The sequence below is a fragment of the Rhododendron vialii genome, chromosome 13a (genome assembly GCF_030253575.1).
Source record: "Rhododendron vialii isolate Sample 1 chromosome 13a, ASM3025357v1".
Taxonomy (NCBI): Eukaryota; Viridiplantae; Streptophyta; class Magnoliopsida; order Ericales; family Ericaceae; genus Rhododendron; species Rhododendron vialii.
This window is the reverse complement of record NC_080569.1, coordinates 20,574,739-20,593,961: the sequence shown is the minus strand read 5'-3', so window position 1 is coordinate 20,593,961 and position 19,223 is coordinate 20,574,739. Positions and strand designations below refer to the sequence as shown.

The 19,223-nt window shown below is 43.3% G+C and overlaps 2 protein-coding genes across 2 annotated transcripts; both read left to right on the top strand.

Moving 5' to 3' along the window:
- Positions 1–15,580: 15,580 nt before the first annotated feature.
- On the top strand, positions 15,581–16,610 carry LOC131312861 (uncharacterized). Its single transcript, XM_058340861.1, has one exon. It carries the CDS (start codon positions 15,648–15,650, stop codon positions 15,984–15,986), a length of 339 nt encoding a protein of 112 aa, XP_058196844.1. The 5' UTR covers positions 15,581–15,647; the 3' UTR covers positions 15,987–16,610.
- Positions 16,611–17,402: 792 nt separating this feature from the next.
- Positions 17,403–18,879, top strand: LOC131312858 (uncharacterized). Its single transcript, XM_058340858.1, has one exon. The coding sequence runs from the start codon at positions 17,735–17,737 to the stop codon at positions 18,398–18,400; it is 666 nt and encodes a 221-aa protein (XP_058196841.1). The 5' UTR covers positions 17,403–17,734; the 3' UTR covers positions 18,401–18,879.
- The last annotated feature ends 344 nt before the right edge of the window (positions 18,880–19,223 follow it).

The window sequence follows — 19,223 nt, the reverse complement described above, 5'->3', positions numbered from 1 at the left end:
GATCCAACGCTTTCGTAGTCAACCCTCTACCACTAAGAAGTAAGGTAGAAACCTCCTACCTACTTACCTAAGTATATCACCGTTATAATTTTTCGCTATAGTAATAAGAATAAGCTTGTACAATTTTTGCATGTAAAAGAAAATAGTTTAACGGCAACCACGTGGAGAAAATATGTATGCATGCCACATAGGTGTACTCCCTGGAAGGGTTTGGTGAGATTCACATTAAATAATATAATTAAATTAAATAATGGTAATTGTAGTGGCCCACCTAGAAATTAGAAACCGAAACATATGTTGAAATGAATGAGAAATTCTCGAAATTTGTTCATGCACTGTTATAAGTAGAAAAGTATAATTTTAGATGTTTATTTTAATGCATGATTTTAGGAAGCTTTAAAAGAATAATGTGATCGCGAGAAATAATGCATGTATATAAGACACGAGAAACGAGAAAACGATATTCAAAAACGAAAAGAGAAAATGAGAAATTTTGACATGTGTAAACCTGGGAGACTGGAACGGCGGAACCAGAGTTTGGGTATGTGTGAGTAAACCTGGGAGATCGGAACGGCGGAACCAGAGTTTGTAAATGCATGGTCGACCGTCATTCTGAAAGAGGGAGTAAACGGAACCAGTGCCAAAGGAAAAGATTTAATAATAAGTAAAATTGACGTTTTGACACGGAGTATGATACACTATTCTGAAACCTACACTTAACACTTTTATTTGTATGACATTTATAATGTTTGATTGTTAAAATTTTGTTTGAGGCTTTGTAAAGTAGATGTTATTTTTGCTAAAGTATGGGACATAGGAGTTAGCTACTGAGCTTAAAAGCTCACGGTGTTACTTTTGTGGCCCTGGCATCTTATGCCAGACTTAGAAGGCGAACATGAGGCGTACTATTATTTGGAGCAATATGGAGAAGCAGAATACCGCTGAAGAAGACAATCACCATGAGGAGTAGAAATTTCCTGTAGCACCTCTTCCTATCCTTAAATAAATGAAATCTTTGTTTGAGAATAATTTGGGATGTAATGACTTATTATTCTACTTTTATTTTTATTTTTTTTAAATGTTAAAGTTTGAATAAAATAGTTATAAATAATGTTCCCAAAAATTGGGGCGTTACAACTTGATATCAAAGCCTTAGGTTCAAAACCTCGGCCTTAAATAGAAAGGGTAGACTTCCAATAGGGTTAAGAGTTAGAATTTAGAAATCCTAAAATATTTAGTTATGCAATACTAAACCTTTAGTATAATTAAATATTTTGTTTTGTAGATGGACCCAGTATTGAGAGCCGAGATTCAGAACTTTAAGGACATCCACCATACCGTACTCGACCATTTGATAAACGACCCCTACTTTGCCCATCAATTTCCCCTGCTGGACGAATACTATCGAAACTTTGGAGTTTGGCCACCAATGGACGCATTGATACCGGAAGAGGAGGAGCATGCAGAAGAAGAACCTGAGGAAGAAGATCCCGAGGAAGAAGACCCGGAAGAGAATGAGGAGGAGCCTTAAGTACAGGTGAACGCCTGGCTGAACGACCATGGGATGGCCGAACAAGTGCAAGTCGAAATTGAAGCAATACCGGAAGAAGAGCCGGAACCCGAGAGTGATGTGGAGGAATTATGGGATCACCTACGTGACCATAGAGGAATTTAGCACTGTGAAAAGTTGCTACTCGGAACTTTTTTCACTGTGAGAAGAAGAGAAAATGAAGACCTAACAATAGTTAGGCATATTTAAATAAAACTTGTGCTAAGAAGAATTTGTAGGACCTAGGAACCTGTGTGGTAGTATTGCGACTAGTGTTATGTTGTTGTCTCATGTGAAAGTTTATTAATAAAAAAAAAAATATTGTTTTCTATGATACTGGTGTTTTCACCTTATTGTTTACTTTTTCAGCAGTTTCTCTACATTCTTAAGTCTAATATATAATTTTTACTGGTAGATATGGCTACACCTAGCTCCGCCGCTGCCTAGAGTTTCTACCGGACTATACCAGTCCCAGCCAACTCTCTGCCTCCACCACCACCAATGTACAACCGAGACACTGAGTCTTACCTCTACGAGCACATAGACGTGGGGTACCTGTTTGACATGCCACTAGCTAATCTTTCCTACTTTCCGATCGAGACCCTGGAGGAACTCCCCCCTTCAGACCGAAGCAGAAATACAAGAACAACTTCGTCGTCAAGAAGAATACGAACTGAAGCAAGCTGAAAAAGCTCACATGAAGGCACTTAGGATCTACTTTGCACTCCGTAGGAATTAGGTAGAAGTGAAATGTTAGAATAAGGAACGAAATTATCCTCTGTTAACTCTTTGTAGTGAATCGAGGGCAATAGGTCCATGCAATAAGAAGTAGTTGTGTTATTTTCCTTAATCAACATTATGTACTAAGCTTTTATCAATAAAAAGTTTTCAATTCAATTTACATACCTGTCTCAATTATTGAATGGGTATAAAGGTTAATATGTATGTGTGTATATGTGTGTGTGTGTATAAGACACCATACTGAATCCCCCAAAAATTTGTAAAATTGTAGATGGTGCTCACGCGCACTGGATTAGGTAACGAAAACAATGACCGCAATGGAGAGTCATCCAATGGCCATCCTAACCGAGCCAACGGAAATATGGATTTCGCCCAACTCTTACAAGTTTTCACAACGGCTATCAACAACGCCAACCATCCACCGCCCCACGCTCACATACCTAGACCAATGACTCAGGCTCAAGCTCTTAACAAGTTTTGTAAACGACGACCGCCGGCTTTCCACGGAGAACCTGAGCCAACCTTGGCCGAAGCCTAGCTTAAGGAAGATAAAGGGATATTCAGCACCTTGGATATCGCTCGTGATGGGGACCGAGTAGCTCTAGCCACTTATCAGCTGAAGGGCGAAGCCCATTATTGGTTGGAACTGATGGAGACAACTCACGATGTCGCAACAATGACATTTGCTGAGTTTGAATGCATCTTCCTAGATAAGTACTTCCCTACACCAATCAAGCAGGCAAAGGCGCAGGAATTTCATAGTTTGCAGCAAGGTTCAATGACAGTGACACAGTATGCCGCCAAGTTCGAGGAACTGTCACGATATGCTCTAACTACTATCCCGACTGAGGATGACAAGGCAAGGAAGTTTGAATGGGGACTGAGTTCCTCTCGCAAGGCAGTATTCGGCCATGAGTTCCCACTTACTCACAAGTGGTGAAATGTGCCTTGAGGCTTGAAAGAGAAGACATGGATTTCAAAGCCAAGTGGAAAAAGACAGGAGCAAGTGCTGGAGGACCAATTCGAAGCAACCAAACCTACAACACTAACAACAATCAGGGACCTTATCCAAAAAAATCATTCAACTTACAGCAAGGGGGCCAATCATGGAACAACACAAGGGCAGTGCAAAACCAACCACCAAGGCCATCGCATGGATTTATCCGCGATATTTCTACAGTTCAATGCTACAATTGCCAAGCAACGGGGCATTATAGCTGTGACAACCCAAAACCACAGCGAGAGAGGCCTCGAGTGAATGGAAGTCAACCACCTCAAAAATTCCGACCGACTGGTTTTGCTAATCAGAATCAAGGTGGACCTCAACAACAGAACAACAAACAGTTCCAACCTCAGCAACACAATTGGAAAGGGAAGCAGCCGATGGAAACTCAACAGAATGCTGAAGGGTGTGTCTTTGCCCTACAGGCTGAACAGGAAGAGCAGGATCCCACTGTGATCCAAGGTACGCTACTATTATTCAGTACCTGCGTACAAGCTTTATTTGATTTTGGAGCATTGCACTCGTTCATATCTACTGCCTGTGTATCTGCACTAGGATTAGAAACAAAACCCTTACAATCAAATTTGATGGTAACATCACCTTTGGGTGGGAAGTTAGCTGTTAATCTAATTTGTAAAGGCTGTAAGATAGAAGTAGCTGATCTACATCTGACCTGTTACTTACGAGTGATTGATATGGCTAACTTCGATATAATTTTGGGAATGGATTAGTTGTCATCCCACTGAGCTGTCATAGACTGCCATCAGAAAATAGTGACAGCTTTCGCTCCTGACGGAACCTGCTTCAAATTTAAGGGGAATAGACAAACTCCGACTTCAACGACAAGACAAACAAAGTGGCAATACCAAATTTTTGGATGGCTAGCTAGCCTCAAGTTAGAAGAAACTGATCGGATGGAGCTGTGACTACCTCATATTGTCTGCCAGTATGTAAACGTATTTCTTGACGAACTACTCAGGTTACCACCACAGCGGGAGATAGACTTCACCATTGAACTCCAACCTGGAACTGCACCAATCCCCATAGCCCCATACAGAATGGCACCGGCCGAACTAAAGGAACTCAAGATTCAACTGCAGGACCTGCAAGAGAAGGGTTATATTTGGCCAAGCACATCACCATGGGGAGCACTAGCCTTATTTGTGAAGAAAAAGGAAGGAACACTACGTCTTTGTATCGACTATAGACTCACCAATGCACTAGCAGTATTCATGTGTCTCATGAACAAAATTTTTCAACCCTGCCTGGATAGATTTGTGGTAGTGTTCATTGATGACATACTGATATACTCAACCACGAAGGAGGAGCACGAAGAACATCTCAGAATCATGCTACAAGTGCTTAGAGACAACCAACTCTATGCAAAGGCTAGTAAGTGCAAGTTCTGGCTGAAAGTGGTTAAATTCCTAGGACACATAATGTCTAAAGACGGAATTGAGGTGGATGATAGCAAGGTGGAAGTCGTGCTGGATTGGAAGCGGCCTACGACAGTGTTTGAAATCAAAAGCTTTCTAGGATTGGCTAGCTATTCACGACGATTTATTCAAGACTTCTCTATTCTTGCCAAACCAATGACAAGATTGACCCAAAAGGGAGTCAAGTTTGAATGGAATGAAAACTGTGAGGAGACATTTCAAGAGTTGAAGAAAAGACTAACCAACGCACCCATACTCATCATTCCAGAGCGGGATGTAGGCTACACAGTTTACTGTGACGTCTCTAAAGATAATTTGGTTTGCGTCCTGATGCAAAATGGGAAGGTTGTTGCCTATGGATCATGTCAATTGAGACCGCATGAAAAGAATTACCCTACGCACGACCTAGAATTGGCGGCGGTAGTCTTCGCTCTCAAGTCGTGGCGTTATTATCTGTACGGCGAGCAATTTGAAGTTTTCACAGATCTCAAGAGTCTCAAGTATCTGTTCACACAGAAGGAGCTGAATATGAGACAGATGAGGTGGATGGAGTATCTGGAGGATTACAAATTTACTATGTCATACCACCCAGGCAAAGCTAACGTTGTAGCCGATACTTTGAGTCGAAAGAGTTGAGAGCAAAAAGCTAAAGTGGCCATGAAAGAATGGGAAATGGTAGAGACACTCAACGAGTTCAACCTGCAAGCGTCATCAGCCAACGGACAAGCACGCTTGTGTGCTCTTATTGCTGTACCTACACTTCATCGAGAAATTTTACTTACTCAAGGATTCGAATAGGACTGTGAGTTTATACAGTCTCAGATTATTGTCGGAAAAGCCCTTACTGGATGGATGATTCACATCGATAACATCCTCAAATTCAAAGGTTTGATCTTCATACCAAACATCGGCACCCTTCGAGAAGCCGTACTACGAGAATTTCATCACTCAAACTTTGCTATTCATCCTGGGGGTACTAAGATGTACCATGATCTACGAAGGACGTACTGGTGGGAGGGAATAAAGAAAGATGTAGCTAGCTTTGTGTCAACCTATTTGGTCTGTCAACAAGTCAAAGCTGAACACCGGAAGCTTGGAGGGGATCTTTAACCTTTACCGATACCAACGTGGAAGTGGGAGCATATTTCCATGGATTTTGTGACTAGCTTACCCAAGACACCTAAGTCTAGCACTTCTATTTGGGTAATAGTCGACCGTCTCACTAAATCTGCACACTTCTTACCAGTAAAGATGATAGAAAACATGGAGGCTTTAAGTTTGCTCTACATTCAAGGAATTGTACGCTTACATGGAGTACCTGTATCTATCGTATCTGACCGTGATCCAAGATTCATATCCAAATTCTGGAAGGGATTGCAAAAAGCTTGGGGAACGGACATTCGGCTCAGTACTGCTTTTCACCCACGGACGGATGGACAGACGGAAATGATGATTCAGATTCCGGAGGACATGCTGAGGGCTTGTGCACTTGATTTCTCCGAAAATTGGGAACAACAGTTGTCTCTGGTTGAATTTGCTTACAACAACAGCTATCAGTCAAGCATCGAGATGGCACCCTTTGAAGCTTTGTACGAAAGACCCTGTCGCTCACCGGTTTGTTGGACTGATGCTGGAGAAGCCGGATTTATTGGACCAGATCTTGTCAGAAATACTACTGAAAAGATTAAGGTGATTCGACAGAAACTACTTACCGCCCAGAGTCATCAAAAAAGTTACTCGGACAAAAGGAGCAGACTCTTATCTTTCAAGGTTGGCGATCATGTGTTCCTAAAAATCAGACCGCGTCGAGGAGTTATTCAGTTTGGGAAAAATGGGAAATTGTCTCCACGATATATTGGACCATTCGATATTTTGGCAAAGATTGGGAATGTGGCTTATCGTTTAGCACTGCCACCACAGTTGGATCGAGTTCGCAATGTAATTCACGTGTCGATACTTCGCAAATACAATGCCCTTCCCACTCATGTCATCAACTGGGAGGATATCACCCTAAACGAGGATACTACTTTCGAGGAGCAAGCAGTAGAGATTCAAGATCATAGCGAAAAGAATATTCGAGTCAAAACGATCAAGTCGGTGCGAGTTTTATGGAGACATCAAAGAATTGAGGAATCTACTTGGGAACGAGAAGACGCTATCTGAGAAGATTACCCGCATCTTTTTCCATTGTAGTATGTACTTAATTTCGAGGACGAAATTTGTTACGGAGGGTAGGTTGTAACGACCCTAATTTTTTTTATCAATAAAATTATAAGTTTAATAAAATTTCCATTACTCGATTGTCTTTTACTTATTTATTTGAGTGTTGATTTTATTTAACAAATCTTAATTTATTAAATTTAGATTTTTGAGGCCTTAATAAATATGCATACTCATATATGGAGAGAGAGGGAGCCAAATGGGATTTCTATCCCAAAGAACTTATCATCTAGTCATCATGTACACTGCCATCAGATTTCTTTCTTTCCACTTGCACCATCTTGTCCACCAATAAAATCCATCAAGAATAGCCTTGTAGACTAGCAATTTAATAGATAGGGAGTAAGGGTGTGTGTGCTGAGAGAGAGAGAGAGAGAGAGAGAGAGAGAGAGAAAGAGAAAGAGAGAGAGACTGCCGAAGATGGAGTAAGGGGAGAGAGTAAATGTGTGAGATTTTCCTTACACAACAATCAAATGCTTTATCCTCTTAAGTTGGCAAGAGATGAGAGAGAGAGTAATTGCCGAGAAGGGGGAGAGAGGGAGAGGCTGGGGATTCTATCCAAAACACCCATCATACATGACTAGCCTATCTACCTATGACACCCTATAATATATATATATATATATATATAGTCCACTTCTTATAAGGGCGCCCTTACCGTATTACGGTAAGAGGTAAGGGATTCCCATTTTCTCCTCTTTTCCGACCAAATTTTGATGATCCGAGCCGCTCAATGTGTTCAGAACGTGATTTTAAGGGTATCCGTGAGAAATCAGCAAAAAAAGAGACCGGGAAAGGCTTGATTTGGGCAGTTTTTATTTGAACCGTTTGATTTGAGCAGTTTTTATTTGAGCAGTGGGGCATGGATATCGTTGGCAAGCTCCCCGTTGCCCCTGGCGGGTTCAAGTTCCTCCTGACTGCAACCGACTATTTCTCCAAATGGGTCGAAGCCGAGCCCATGGTCACTATTGAAGAAACAGACGTCTTCCGTTTCATTTGGCGAAATATTATCTCGCGCTTCGGCGTTCCATTTGAAATCATCACCGACAACGGAAGGCAGTTTACAGGGCAGAAATACCGGGTCCTGTTGGACGAATATGGCATCAAATGGGACACATCCACTCCGGCTTACCCCCAGGGCAACGGGCAAGCCGAAACTGCAAACAAGGCAATCTCATTCGGACTCAAGCGCAGACTCGAATCTCGTCTGGGCAGATGGGCCGAGGAGTTACCCAGGGTGCTCTGGGGCTACCGTACCACGCCCCGACGATCCACCGGTCGTACTCCCTTCTCCTTGGCATTTGGAATGGAGGCTGTCATCCCCATTCAGGTCAGGCTTCCTACCATCCGTACTGAAAACTTCGATGAGTCGGTCAACAGCGATAATATTGCTTCAGACCTCGACTTGGCTGAAGAGGAACGTGAAAATGCAAGGATAAAGCTCGCGTCATACCAACAGAAGGTTGCAAAGGGCTACAACCGAAGCATCCGCCTTCAGTCATTCAAACCCGACGATCTTGTCTGGAAGAAGGTCGTGGAGAAATCAAAGAAGAAGAAGGTAATGCCCAACTGGAAGGGCCCCTACCGAGTCCTCAAGCACCTCAGCTCAGGAAACTACAAATTGGAGAAGTTGGACGGTTCTCCCATTGTTAAAACATGGAACGCAAACAACCTGAAGAAGTTCTATGGATAGTTCTCGATTACCGAAGCCCAATTCACTTCTTTAAATATGTTGCATATCCTTTAAGTTTCAAAGGCAACTTGCTTATGTAATGACAGCACCCCAACAAGTATGAATGGGAATTTTCTTTTCCTAGCACTACTTGTATTTTTGTTTATGCCGTTTAATTACTCACGCTCGGTTTGCTCTCGCCCAAACCATTTTACACCGACTTCATGAATATTGTTCTCTCATATGTGATACCCTTGGAACAAAATTCCCACTAAGTTGCCCCGGCCTCTTCGGTCGTTTGAACTTCTGGTCACTCGCTTTAAGGATACTCGGCTTCCTCCCGAGCCCCTTATACCGACCCACCAAAGTCTCTCACTGCTCGGACTCGTTGCGTCCTGAACTTGTGGCCAAAGCCATATCCCTTCGCGACTCTAGCCTACGTCCCCTAGCAGTACCACTGTCTCACGCGTCTACCCCTTGCTAGGCCTATTTTCGTTAGCAAGTTGCCAAGGCGCCCTAAGTCCGACGCAGGGGCATGGACTGTTCAAAATGGTTCCTCACTTGCTTCAGACTACATCACCCGACCCTCCCGGGTCTTGCTAACTGACCGGGGCTTCGATTTTTGCCCCCCTTTTCTGGATTCAAATTTGCTTCGGATCATGCTTCGGATAATTCTTCGGTAAAAATTGCTCCAGAAGCATAACCGAAGCAGGGGGATCATCACCCATGCAACAAACATAAATTCATACAAGCATTCCAAAGATAGCATTCAGGAAAAGAAAGCATTCATTTACAAGTGACAAATAAATTGCAGCGCCAAACCATAAAGAAAGCAATAAAGCTTCAGCCAACTGTTTAGCTCCTATCACAATATCAAATATTTACAAACTCTGGAATGATAAACTCCAAATGTCAGGAGCCGTCCAGCCAAATGACAAACGAAAAAAGCTCAAAGAAAGGAGAGGTATGGAGCCTTCCTATGAGTCAGCAAGAGCAGGGGCGTTGGGATTGGTTCGTTCGTCGGGCACTTGCAGCTCTTCCGGGTTCGGCACCAGCTCATCCTTTTCCTCAGGTAGCACGAACTCTTCGGGAGGTGGCTGAGGCACGGCTCGGAGTACGGAGTCTTCCAGTAAATTAAGCTTACTCACCAAGGTTTCATGACCATACCGACGTCCGTCCAAGAATTGATCCCTGTGGAGCTCGGCTTCAATCTCCCGGACCTGCTTCTTGTACTCCACCCCGGCCACGTTCCAGCCATCATCATAGCCCTTATCCCTCGCAGCTTCAACCTCACGAGCTCGTGTCGCCCTCAGAGTAGTCGCATCCTCTTCGGCCTTCATAGCTCGGCCCTCGGCAAGCACCCTATCTCTGTCACATCTCTGGAAATCTACCAGATAGAGGTCGCACGACACCCGAGCTATCCTTAGATCATCCTCTTTCATCAATAGAGCCTGCTTCAGCTCTTCAATCTCCTGCTCTTGCCCCTTGTACCTGTCATTGATGGCTAGAGCTTGGGCACCGGCCTGTCAACAGAAGGCAAAAGAAAATGTCAACCAAAATAAACGCTCAATCAAAAGAAAGGGTTTGAGAAATAGTTACTCACACTCAAAAGCGCCTGTGCTATCTCCCTTGTTAGATCTTCGGTGCGGCCCTTCACGGCTCTGGCATCCTTGGGGAGAATAGAAGACTGGAGCAGCCCGTACACCGTCCCAATGTTGGAAGAAGCACTGTCGCCATGATGACTCAGCCGACCTGCATAATGCCGAACCTCAGGGGCCCATGGGACCTCCCTCGCCGGAACTCGGGTACCAGCTTTGGTCTCCTCTCCGTCGGTCTTGCCTCCTCGTTCCTCTCTCTCCTCGATCACGATTGTCTCTCTTCTTCCTCCTCGGCCACCACCCTCTTCCTCGTGCTGAGCCCTCTTCTCTAGAGGCTCTTCCGGAGAAGCGGGGACTGCCTTCGAACTTCCGGCGCCGGTCGTACCGAGGACAGACCCTCGGCCTCGACCCATCGGCCTCTGACGCCTAAGGTTCAGCACCTCCCGAGTTCCCAGACCAGCCATTTCCCCACTAAGTCCTGTTCTTTCTGGGGTCTCCCGGCTGATCTCTTCTCGAATCGTGCCCAAAGGTCCAAAATCACTCCCTTCGGTCTCTGGGGTCCCAACTCCCCTTTCTTCTTGCCTTCTTTTGCCTCTCCCTCTTCCTCGTCCTCGGCTTGCCCGTGGAACACCCTGCTACCTCGGCCTCTTCTTCAGGTAATTGGTATAAGAAGGGGTATACCCGAGCAATTCAGGGGCATACCGGCTCGTGACAGGAATAGCGTAGGCGGCTGTTATCCGCGCCCGGATAGCTCTCTCCCGAAGCCCCGCGACAACACCCTCGGCTGCAAGAAAGCATCAAGAGAAATCATTACATGCAAGTCAGGAAATATATACAATATGCATACCGAGAAAGAAATTCTACCGACCAGGAGCTCCGACCTCAAACTGAACCGTGGTAGTGGTATCCACGCTCTCCCTGGGCCCAAACATAAAGTTCCCGATAACCGAGACATAGATATTTGCCCATTCTTCGAAATCGGGGAGGTGATCGATTAGGAGCGTATCATAACCAGTCCTACAGGAGAGGTAGTGACGGTCGCTCTCTCGGTTGACCCCTAGCAAATATACACCGAAGAGCTCTTCTAGCCCGAAGGTAAGGTTATATTGCCTCCTCAGCTCTATAATGCTAGTAATAATCTGATAAGAGTTCACCGTGAGCTGAGAGAAGGTAAGGGAGAGGGTTCGGAGCACCTATCGGATAAACAAGTGAAGGGGGAATCTGATGCCCCCCTTAGTAATTGCCATTAAAGGGAAAATTAATCTCCCATGTTGATAAGGGAGATCTTTGGGATCATTGTTAGGTAGAAGCCGGACCTCGACGTCCTGGGGAATGCTGTAGACCCTCTTGAACTCAGCATAGGCGGCAGAGGTACCTTCAAAGTATTGGTTCCTATAAGGGCATGGTCTCATCGGCCTTCTCTGACCACGGAACTCCTCGGGAGCCCCTGTATATGGTCCCGGCCCTTGGTCCGAAGTACTAGGAGCTTCCATCTCACGAGGGTCGAACGATGTTACCTCCCGAGGAGCTGCAGAAGGGTTAAGAGGTTCAATACGATTAACCGGGGTTCGGAAAAACACTCAGATTCAGAGTACTTGACGGATATCTTCGGGAATCTCGACAGGAGAATCTGAACTACTGGAACTGTCCGAAGAAAGCTCAATGACCATTCGCCCCTTCCTAACCAAAGAAAAGAATTCAAAAACCCGTTAGCTATGTGCTTGGGGGAAACAAGAAAATCTAATGCTCGGGATAGAATGGTCATTGCTCTGCGGAGTTTCTAGACTTTGGTTTTTGACAAAGGCACTCCTCCTCGGTAATAGTCCCCGTGATCTATAACAATCTTTATGGCCTCAAGATGAAGATAGACCTCGGGAAGAATATAGGCCTCGGGAAGAACATGAACAGCGCCGGAAAGGTCCAGCGTCGCCTTGAACCAGACGACGGCGAATGGTGGTTCAGCCATAATGCATGCGAAAAGCAACGAAAAACTTAACGAAAACGATCAAAAATTGAAGACTAACGCAAGGAAACCATCATACCTGAGATTCGTGAGAAGATCCCCAACCAAAATGCTCAAAATCTTGATAAAAAAGAAGAGGGCGACGGCGGCTCGACTTCGAAACAGAGAGAAGCTTCCTGTCCCCTCTCTCTCTCCCTCTTTTATACTCGAGTGGTTTAATAGGGCGCGAGGGAAACGAAGCGTTGTGCACCGAGCCGTTGGATTGCCGACACGTGGCACCATTTGACGGACAGGAGCGAAAGTTCTGCGCTAATGTCAGAACGCCGAATCAGCGAGCCACTAAGTCCTTGACGCGTGTCCCCGAAGGGACGGCCCGTACCAATCAACTGATGTAGCACATGCCAAGACAGCTCGTGGTATTAGTGTCCTCGACGGTGCTCAGCACGTGGCTCCTAGTGCTGGGGCTAGCGTTCTGATAATCACCGATGTCGCTATTCTCTTCGGTGAATTATGTGTTGAAAGTCAAAGCTTGACGGTTCACGGAAGAGATTAACTCCCTAAAGCAGAGAGCCGATGCTCCAGTGAGTTAAGGGGCTATTGTGGTGGCTTCGGTTTCAAGCCCGATAACCGTACCAGATACTGTAAACTGAGGTCTTGAGAGGGATTCGATCCCGAGTCAACATAAATGGATTACGGCGTATTGTTCGGGTAACCGTTCAGCAGAGGATCCCTCTGTGCCTGCCTCAATAAGCTGCCAGCAACATGCAATATATTTGTATGGACGTTCGCGCAGAGCTCGTGTAGGGAAAGTTTGTTATACCAAAGAGGATCAAAGGGGTTATGTGGCAAACGTAATCATTGTGGTCAGATCTGGTCTTGTGCTCCGTAACCGTTTTCGCTCCTGTCGTCATATATGACGTCATCCGAGACGGTTACCCGAGCGTACTCTTCACGCGCTAGCTTGGAGGGCAAGCAAACCTAGGTCTATAAATACAAAGGGACACTCATCTTTGGAGGTAAGCCGTTCTTCCCTATCCCTAGACCTAAACTTCACCCCTGAGATCTAACTTGATCATCGGAGGGTCACTGGGCTGTAAAAGCCCTAGTGACCTGTTGCAGGTCCGGCGGCAGGAGCGGTGAAGGAAGGAACCAAGCCACAAACATGATCTAGGTCCTGACAAATCGAACCCCGACAATTTGCATAGTTATTAGTTTTGTATCAAGTTTTTATGTAATATTGATTCGTTCTGATGAGAGGAATCAAAAAAATAAAAAAATTATGACTTTTACACATGTATTTTGAACAAAAGAAATCAAAAAATTATAAAAATGTGGACCAAATTGTAGAAAGTTTTGATAAAACGACAGTAAAAATAATAAAGACAATTGTTTCAAATTTTTTGGGTGTGTTATGATTATTCCTTTTGTTTGTGGTCATAAATTATTATTTTTTTTTCTGCTTAGGATCCTTACACTGAGAGGAATGATAATCAAAAAAAATTTAACATGGATCTTACTATAAAAATGCAAAAAGGACAACCTAAAATGACAAAATATTAATTTAGCCCCGCTTAATATTCATCAGTTGTACTGATTTTTGGATCGTTTTTTCAGGGGGAAAAAAAAATATGGGTACACCACATAGTCAACACCAAATGTACAATGGATAGTGTGGGAAAATAATTTGAGACGTTGAATTTGTTTAAAATATTTTTTTTAAGGGTGCTCTTACAAAACCAGCTCTGGGGAATATCGGTAAGAGCTTGATCAGTTCGTTCAATTTTCGGTCCTTGAATTTGCAGGGACCAAAAATTGAATGAATTGAGCAAATCCTTTACCGATAACTGATTGAGCTGAATTTTTTATAAAAATCCTTTAGAAAATATTTTAAACAATTTGAATAGCTTCAATTATTTTTTGTAGGATCAATGTTGTATAGTTGGTGTACACCAAATGCCCTAAAAAAGACCTGATTTCGGCAGTGAAAAAGAAAGGGAGGGATCAACAGCCCACCGGAAGGTGAAACTAAGGATTCCATCCGCAAAGAATGGCCGTATAAAAGAAAGGAAGGAGTTTACTCATAGTCGTTTCAGGCCGGTCTAGGCGGCACTGCTGCCTGTAAGTCTATGTCAACATTGTCAAGGGTTAGGCCTAGGATAGCTTCTTTACCGATAAATTTGTCCACATAGATAATTTGTGCATAGATTTTGTTGTGGGGCCTATCACGGATCTTACACAAATTATTCGATTTGTTCATTAAATATAAAATATTTTTTCAAGGGTTCTCATAAAAAATCAACTCAATCCAATACCTATAGGTGCTTGATCACATCATCTAACTTTTCATCACCTAAAAATCTAAATGAAAATTTAGATGATTGGATTGAACATTTATAAGTATTAGATTGAGCTGATTTTTTTCAAAGACTCTTAAAAAATATTTTATATTTAATGAACGACTCAGATCATTTGTGCAGAACCCGTGATAGACCTCACAATAAAATCTGTGCACAATCTGTACACAAATGCATGTGTGATTAGCAGGGTTCTTTTTTGACCTTTCCGAATCGCTTCCTCCACAGGCTAGTTAGCTTAGCTGTGCAAGTAGCTTCCCCCAAGATACCCCAAAACGTAGATAGGCAAAGGGTTTTAAACCCTTAATCAGACCTAGATTCACGGTTTTAAAAACCTTAATTTGCTTTTTAAAAAAAATACTTGTAATAATTGATGAGCATCACGCCAAGTAACTGGATGATGATTTCGTAAGAAAGCTACAGATTACATTTCTCACTACGTTAATTATGACTGATGAGTTGGCCTATTTAAACGCCGAAAAATCTATGAGTACCGACCATTGGGGGAGAGAAAACGTACCGACGGCCGCCGGCGGGCCGTCTCCGGCCACCGGACGGCCGATCCGAGCCGTTCAAAAATTCTAAAAAATAAAACCGAGGGGGTCAACGCGGGAATCAAGGGCATCCGAGGTGTTTAGGGTGCTTGATCAAAGCACCCTTTTTTCGTGTATATATGTGCACGCACATATATACACGAAAAAAGGGTGCTTTGATCAAGCACCCTAAACACCTCGGATGCCCTTGATTCCCGCGTTGACCCCCTCGGTTTTATTTTTTAGAATTTTTGAACGGCTCGGATCGGCCGTCCGGTGGCCGGAGACGGCCCGCCGGCGGCCGTCGGTACGTTTTCCCTCCCCGTGGTCGGTACATATAGCAACACTCATTTAAACGCATTGTAAATACCCATCTAAGCTAACCCTTCAAAGAAACAACCCACAACATAACTCCGTATGGGTTTCTAAATGACTCATTGTTTAATACGTTGTCTCTCTCCATATATATATATATATATATATATATATATATGAGCAGTTTCTTGAACTTGGCTGAAGAAAATTTCAACTTCTTTGTCACATGTTTCTCTCCCATATGGTGGAGACTGGAGAGAGGCATGGGCTTGAAATGGCTGCTTCGCTCAACATATATGGCCATCGTTTTCGGGCACCCAAATGATGAAGAAATAGCCCAAAAAGGAGGCAAGGGTAAGAAGCTTTCGAACGAAAATCAGGTTGATGGGGTGGGGATTCCTAGTGTGGAGATGTATCCTTCAGGGTTCCAAATGCCTCTGCATTACCCTCGCTACAAAAAGGCAGATTACGAGAAGATGGAAGCGTCGAAGGTGGACGTGCTACTGAAAGAGTACGGTTTATGCTTTAAGGGTACCCTTGATGAGAAAAGGGCTTATGCTATGGGTGCATTCTTATGGCCTGATCACTTTGATCGGCTATAATTGATCGGACGGTATCAAAACGTGATCTTCTACCCAACACACGTATGTGCTGATTTACAGCTGTCTCTGTAGATCTTCTAAGAGGAGCAGCCAACCGTGAATCTTCTACGCTGTCACACTATATTTTGAATAACATGTTTTGAATTCAGAAAGTAGTATTTATGTTCGATTGATTTCTACTTACAGTATTGTAAGAGTCATTCGAAGGAGCATTTCCATATAACATTGTAGGTGTAAATGTTGGGACAGTCTTGGATATGCAAAGTTATATACGAACTCACGTCGTTCCTATCGTTTGCCTGTTTGAGTTGTTTGATGTGTTTGTTTCCCGGATTTACTTTCTGATCTCCGAATATGTCTCTACTTTGAGAAAATGAATGTGATTGTGCATCTGTTAACTGATGAATGAATGTGATCGTGCATCTGTTAATTGATGAACTGTCTTTCTGTTCAACAGTAATTTGACAACGAACATGCAATTAAGGCTGTAAAAAAATCGAGCTGCTCGCGAGTAGCTTGTGTCTTGTCTCGGCTCAACTCGTTTTTTAATCGAGCCAAGCTCGAGCTCCACTCGTGGCTTCCTCATATAACTTTGCATATAACTAGTAACAGAATATGAAACTCTAGTATCTGTTCATCGCACTGACGGTAGGTGTAAATGTTGGGACAGTCTTGGATATTTATTAGGATGACTGATTTTTCGTTGTCATTGACTAAAGGGTTATCTAGTGCACTAGACTCTCGTTATTGCACGGTTTGGGGAAGGATTGGATGTACGCAACCTTAACCCTTCTAAAGGAGAGAATGGCAACACAATTCTTGAGTTTTCACTTCCGACGGCTTTTATCTCTCAACACTCTCGTGTATTGCTGACACAGTCTTCCTGCGCAAAAATTATTAAGAACGTATAATATGACAGGGCAATCTCACTGGACTAATAGTGATGAATGGAGCACCAATATCACTTATCTTTAACTGTTGTATATTCCATATGTTTATGGGGTTGATTGTTAGATAAAATTGCTAGCCAGAATTTAGCAATTGTTGCAAGGGGAGTAGGTAAACAGGGCCTCAAGGAACTGTATCACACCTGAACTTCCAAGGCCATATGTGGATAAGTATTTAGGCGATCCACACAGATCTCGGACCCTCTGACGGTGGCCAAACATCTTGAGTCCGACAATCTTGCCCTTCTATGGACGTAAAATGCAGCTAGAAACTTCAAAGATGCTCCAATAAAGATATTCTGATTTACAAGAATTTCTTTCCAAAAGGTTCTCTATAAAGGAATTGACCGACTTTGGCCTCCTGTCCAAACAGAGTAATTATGGACGCAGTCGGAGTACCTTGTGGCATTTTCACACGGTACTCCTAATAAAGCGGGTAGCGATAAATTTTACAAAAGGTAGACATCAATACACGCTTTCGTTGGTTTGTTAAGAAACAAGGATGATTCACATAGCGTGTGCTGCGATAACTCATTGGTTGGAGTTCCACGCAATCGATGCCACGTAATATTCCGGGATCCCAATAATTAGTTGTCCAAACATAATATAATAGCACAACCCATCTAACTATAGCAGTTCAGAAACCTCTATATAAAAGGCACCACATTCATTCACTCTACAAGTCTCCAAAAAAACCTCCTCAAGTACCCAACACGTTATACATACAACTCTTCAAAACTCATCTCCCCACAAAACACATATTCCTCTACCATATCAACTTACCTTCTGATTTTTTCACAGATGGATGAAAATCAGATACAAGAGCTTCAATCTACTAGCTGGTTCAACAACTACAATCAGCTCCTTAAGAAGGCTTTGCAGTTTCTCGTTTCGCTCTCCTTTCTTTCATTCCTTTTTCTCTCTTGCTCCTCCTCACCCAGCTCACATTTTTCCCACTACTTGAAATTTCACTCCTCCACGTTGCTTTTCCCGATTTTAAGCCAGGCCCTTGACAGAAAGTACATATTCCTTATTTGCAATGGTATAGTGGCCATTCTCGTGAAAAGCCTGAGCTTTACGACCAACTCTATGCCTAGTCCTGATTTTACAGAAGATGTGGTGAAGGCAGTGGCCGAAACGGAAGCATCGGTTGATGATAAGGAATCCATCATTGGATGTGCTATGGAACCTCTGGAGAATGTCTCCAACACAGAAGTAGAAGAAGAAGAGGAGAATGGATCTTTGAGCATTCGAGGAGGAGAGAGTCCACCTCTGATAACAGGAACAGAAGAAGAAGGAGGAGGAGGAGGAGGTGAGCCTTCGATTCCACCATCATCAGCAGAGGATGAAGGGAATGAAGTGAACGTGAGTACTGAAGAATTAAACAGGAAAATCGATGAGTTCATAAGGAAGATAAAGGAAGAAATCAGGATTGGAGCTCAAAAACAACAACTCGTTGCTGTGTAATGCACATCGATGCAATCACTATATGTGTATCAACAAAACAGCTTTCATAGGATCCAGGGCCTCAAATGCTACGGTACACCCCCCATTCCATATACACCCGTATAACCAAATCATTGAGAGGTGTAACCAAACACTTCCGTTTGGTTACGCCTCTCAATGGTTTGATTATGCCACTCAATGGTTTGGTTATATGGATACATATGGTATGGGGGTGTGTACCGAGTATGACCCACAGTTTAAACAACTAAAACTATACTATTACAGTTTATTCAACCTTTTTAGTCCTTTCTCCTTGTGAATGGGATTTTGTTCTCTCCATTCCCTTTCAAAGTTCATCAACTTTTGGTTAATCTCAATCAAATAGGCAACAGTGCAACTCAACACTCAAGACTTCAGTTTTTAGAAATACTATTTGAAAAGATTGTATTAGGTGGCTTGATGATTCATGGGCCAAGGGTCGTATAAATTACCAGAGATTAGTACTTGTAGATTACGGGATTAGATCATTTGTGTTGGGCCGGAGTGCCCCCATAGATTTGGTTACACAATATTACTTTCTGTGACCACTCTAAAAATAGACGTGTGGGTGTGATGTTGAATGCCATAAAAGACTTAATTGAAACATTTCCCAACACCAATTGATTTTAGGTCCGACAATTTGGTTGCCCCCTGGCTAGATGATTAGTATGTATTTGGTCTCCGATCCGAATGAATAATGTTGACAATCTTAACAATGGGTCCATATAATTGGATTGTATAATAGTGTCCTAACATGGAAGCTCTGTAGTGCCAGGTTTCCCACAGGTCTTGGAAGCAAAATTCT

Excerpts from the sequence above, each read along its gene's own strand:
- LOC131312858 (XM_058340858.1), top strand. The coding sequence starts at position 17,735 with ATGGATGAAAATCAGATACAAGAGCTTCAATCTACTAGCTGGTTCAAC.
- LOC131312861 (XM_058340861.1), top strand. The coding sequence starts at position 15,648 with ATGGGCTTGAAATGGCTGCTTCGCTCAACATATATGGCCATCGTTTTC.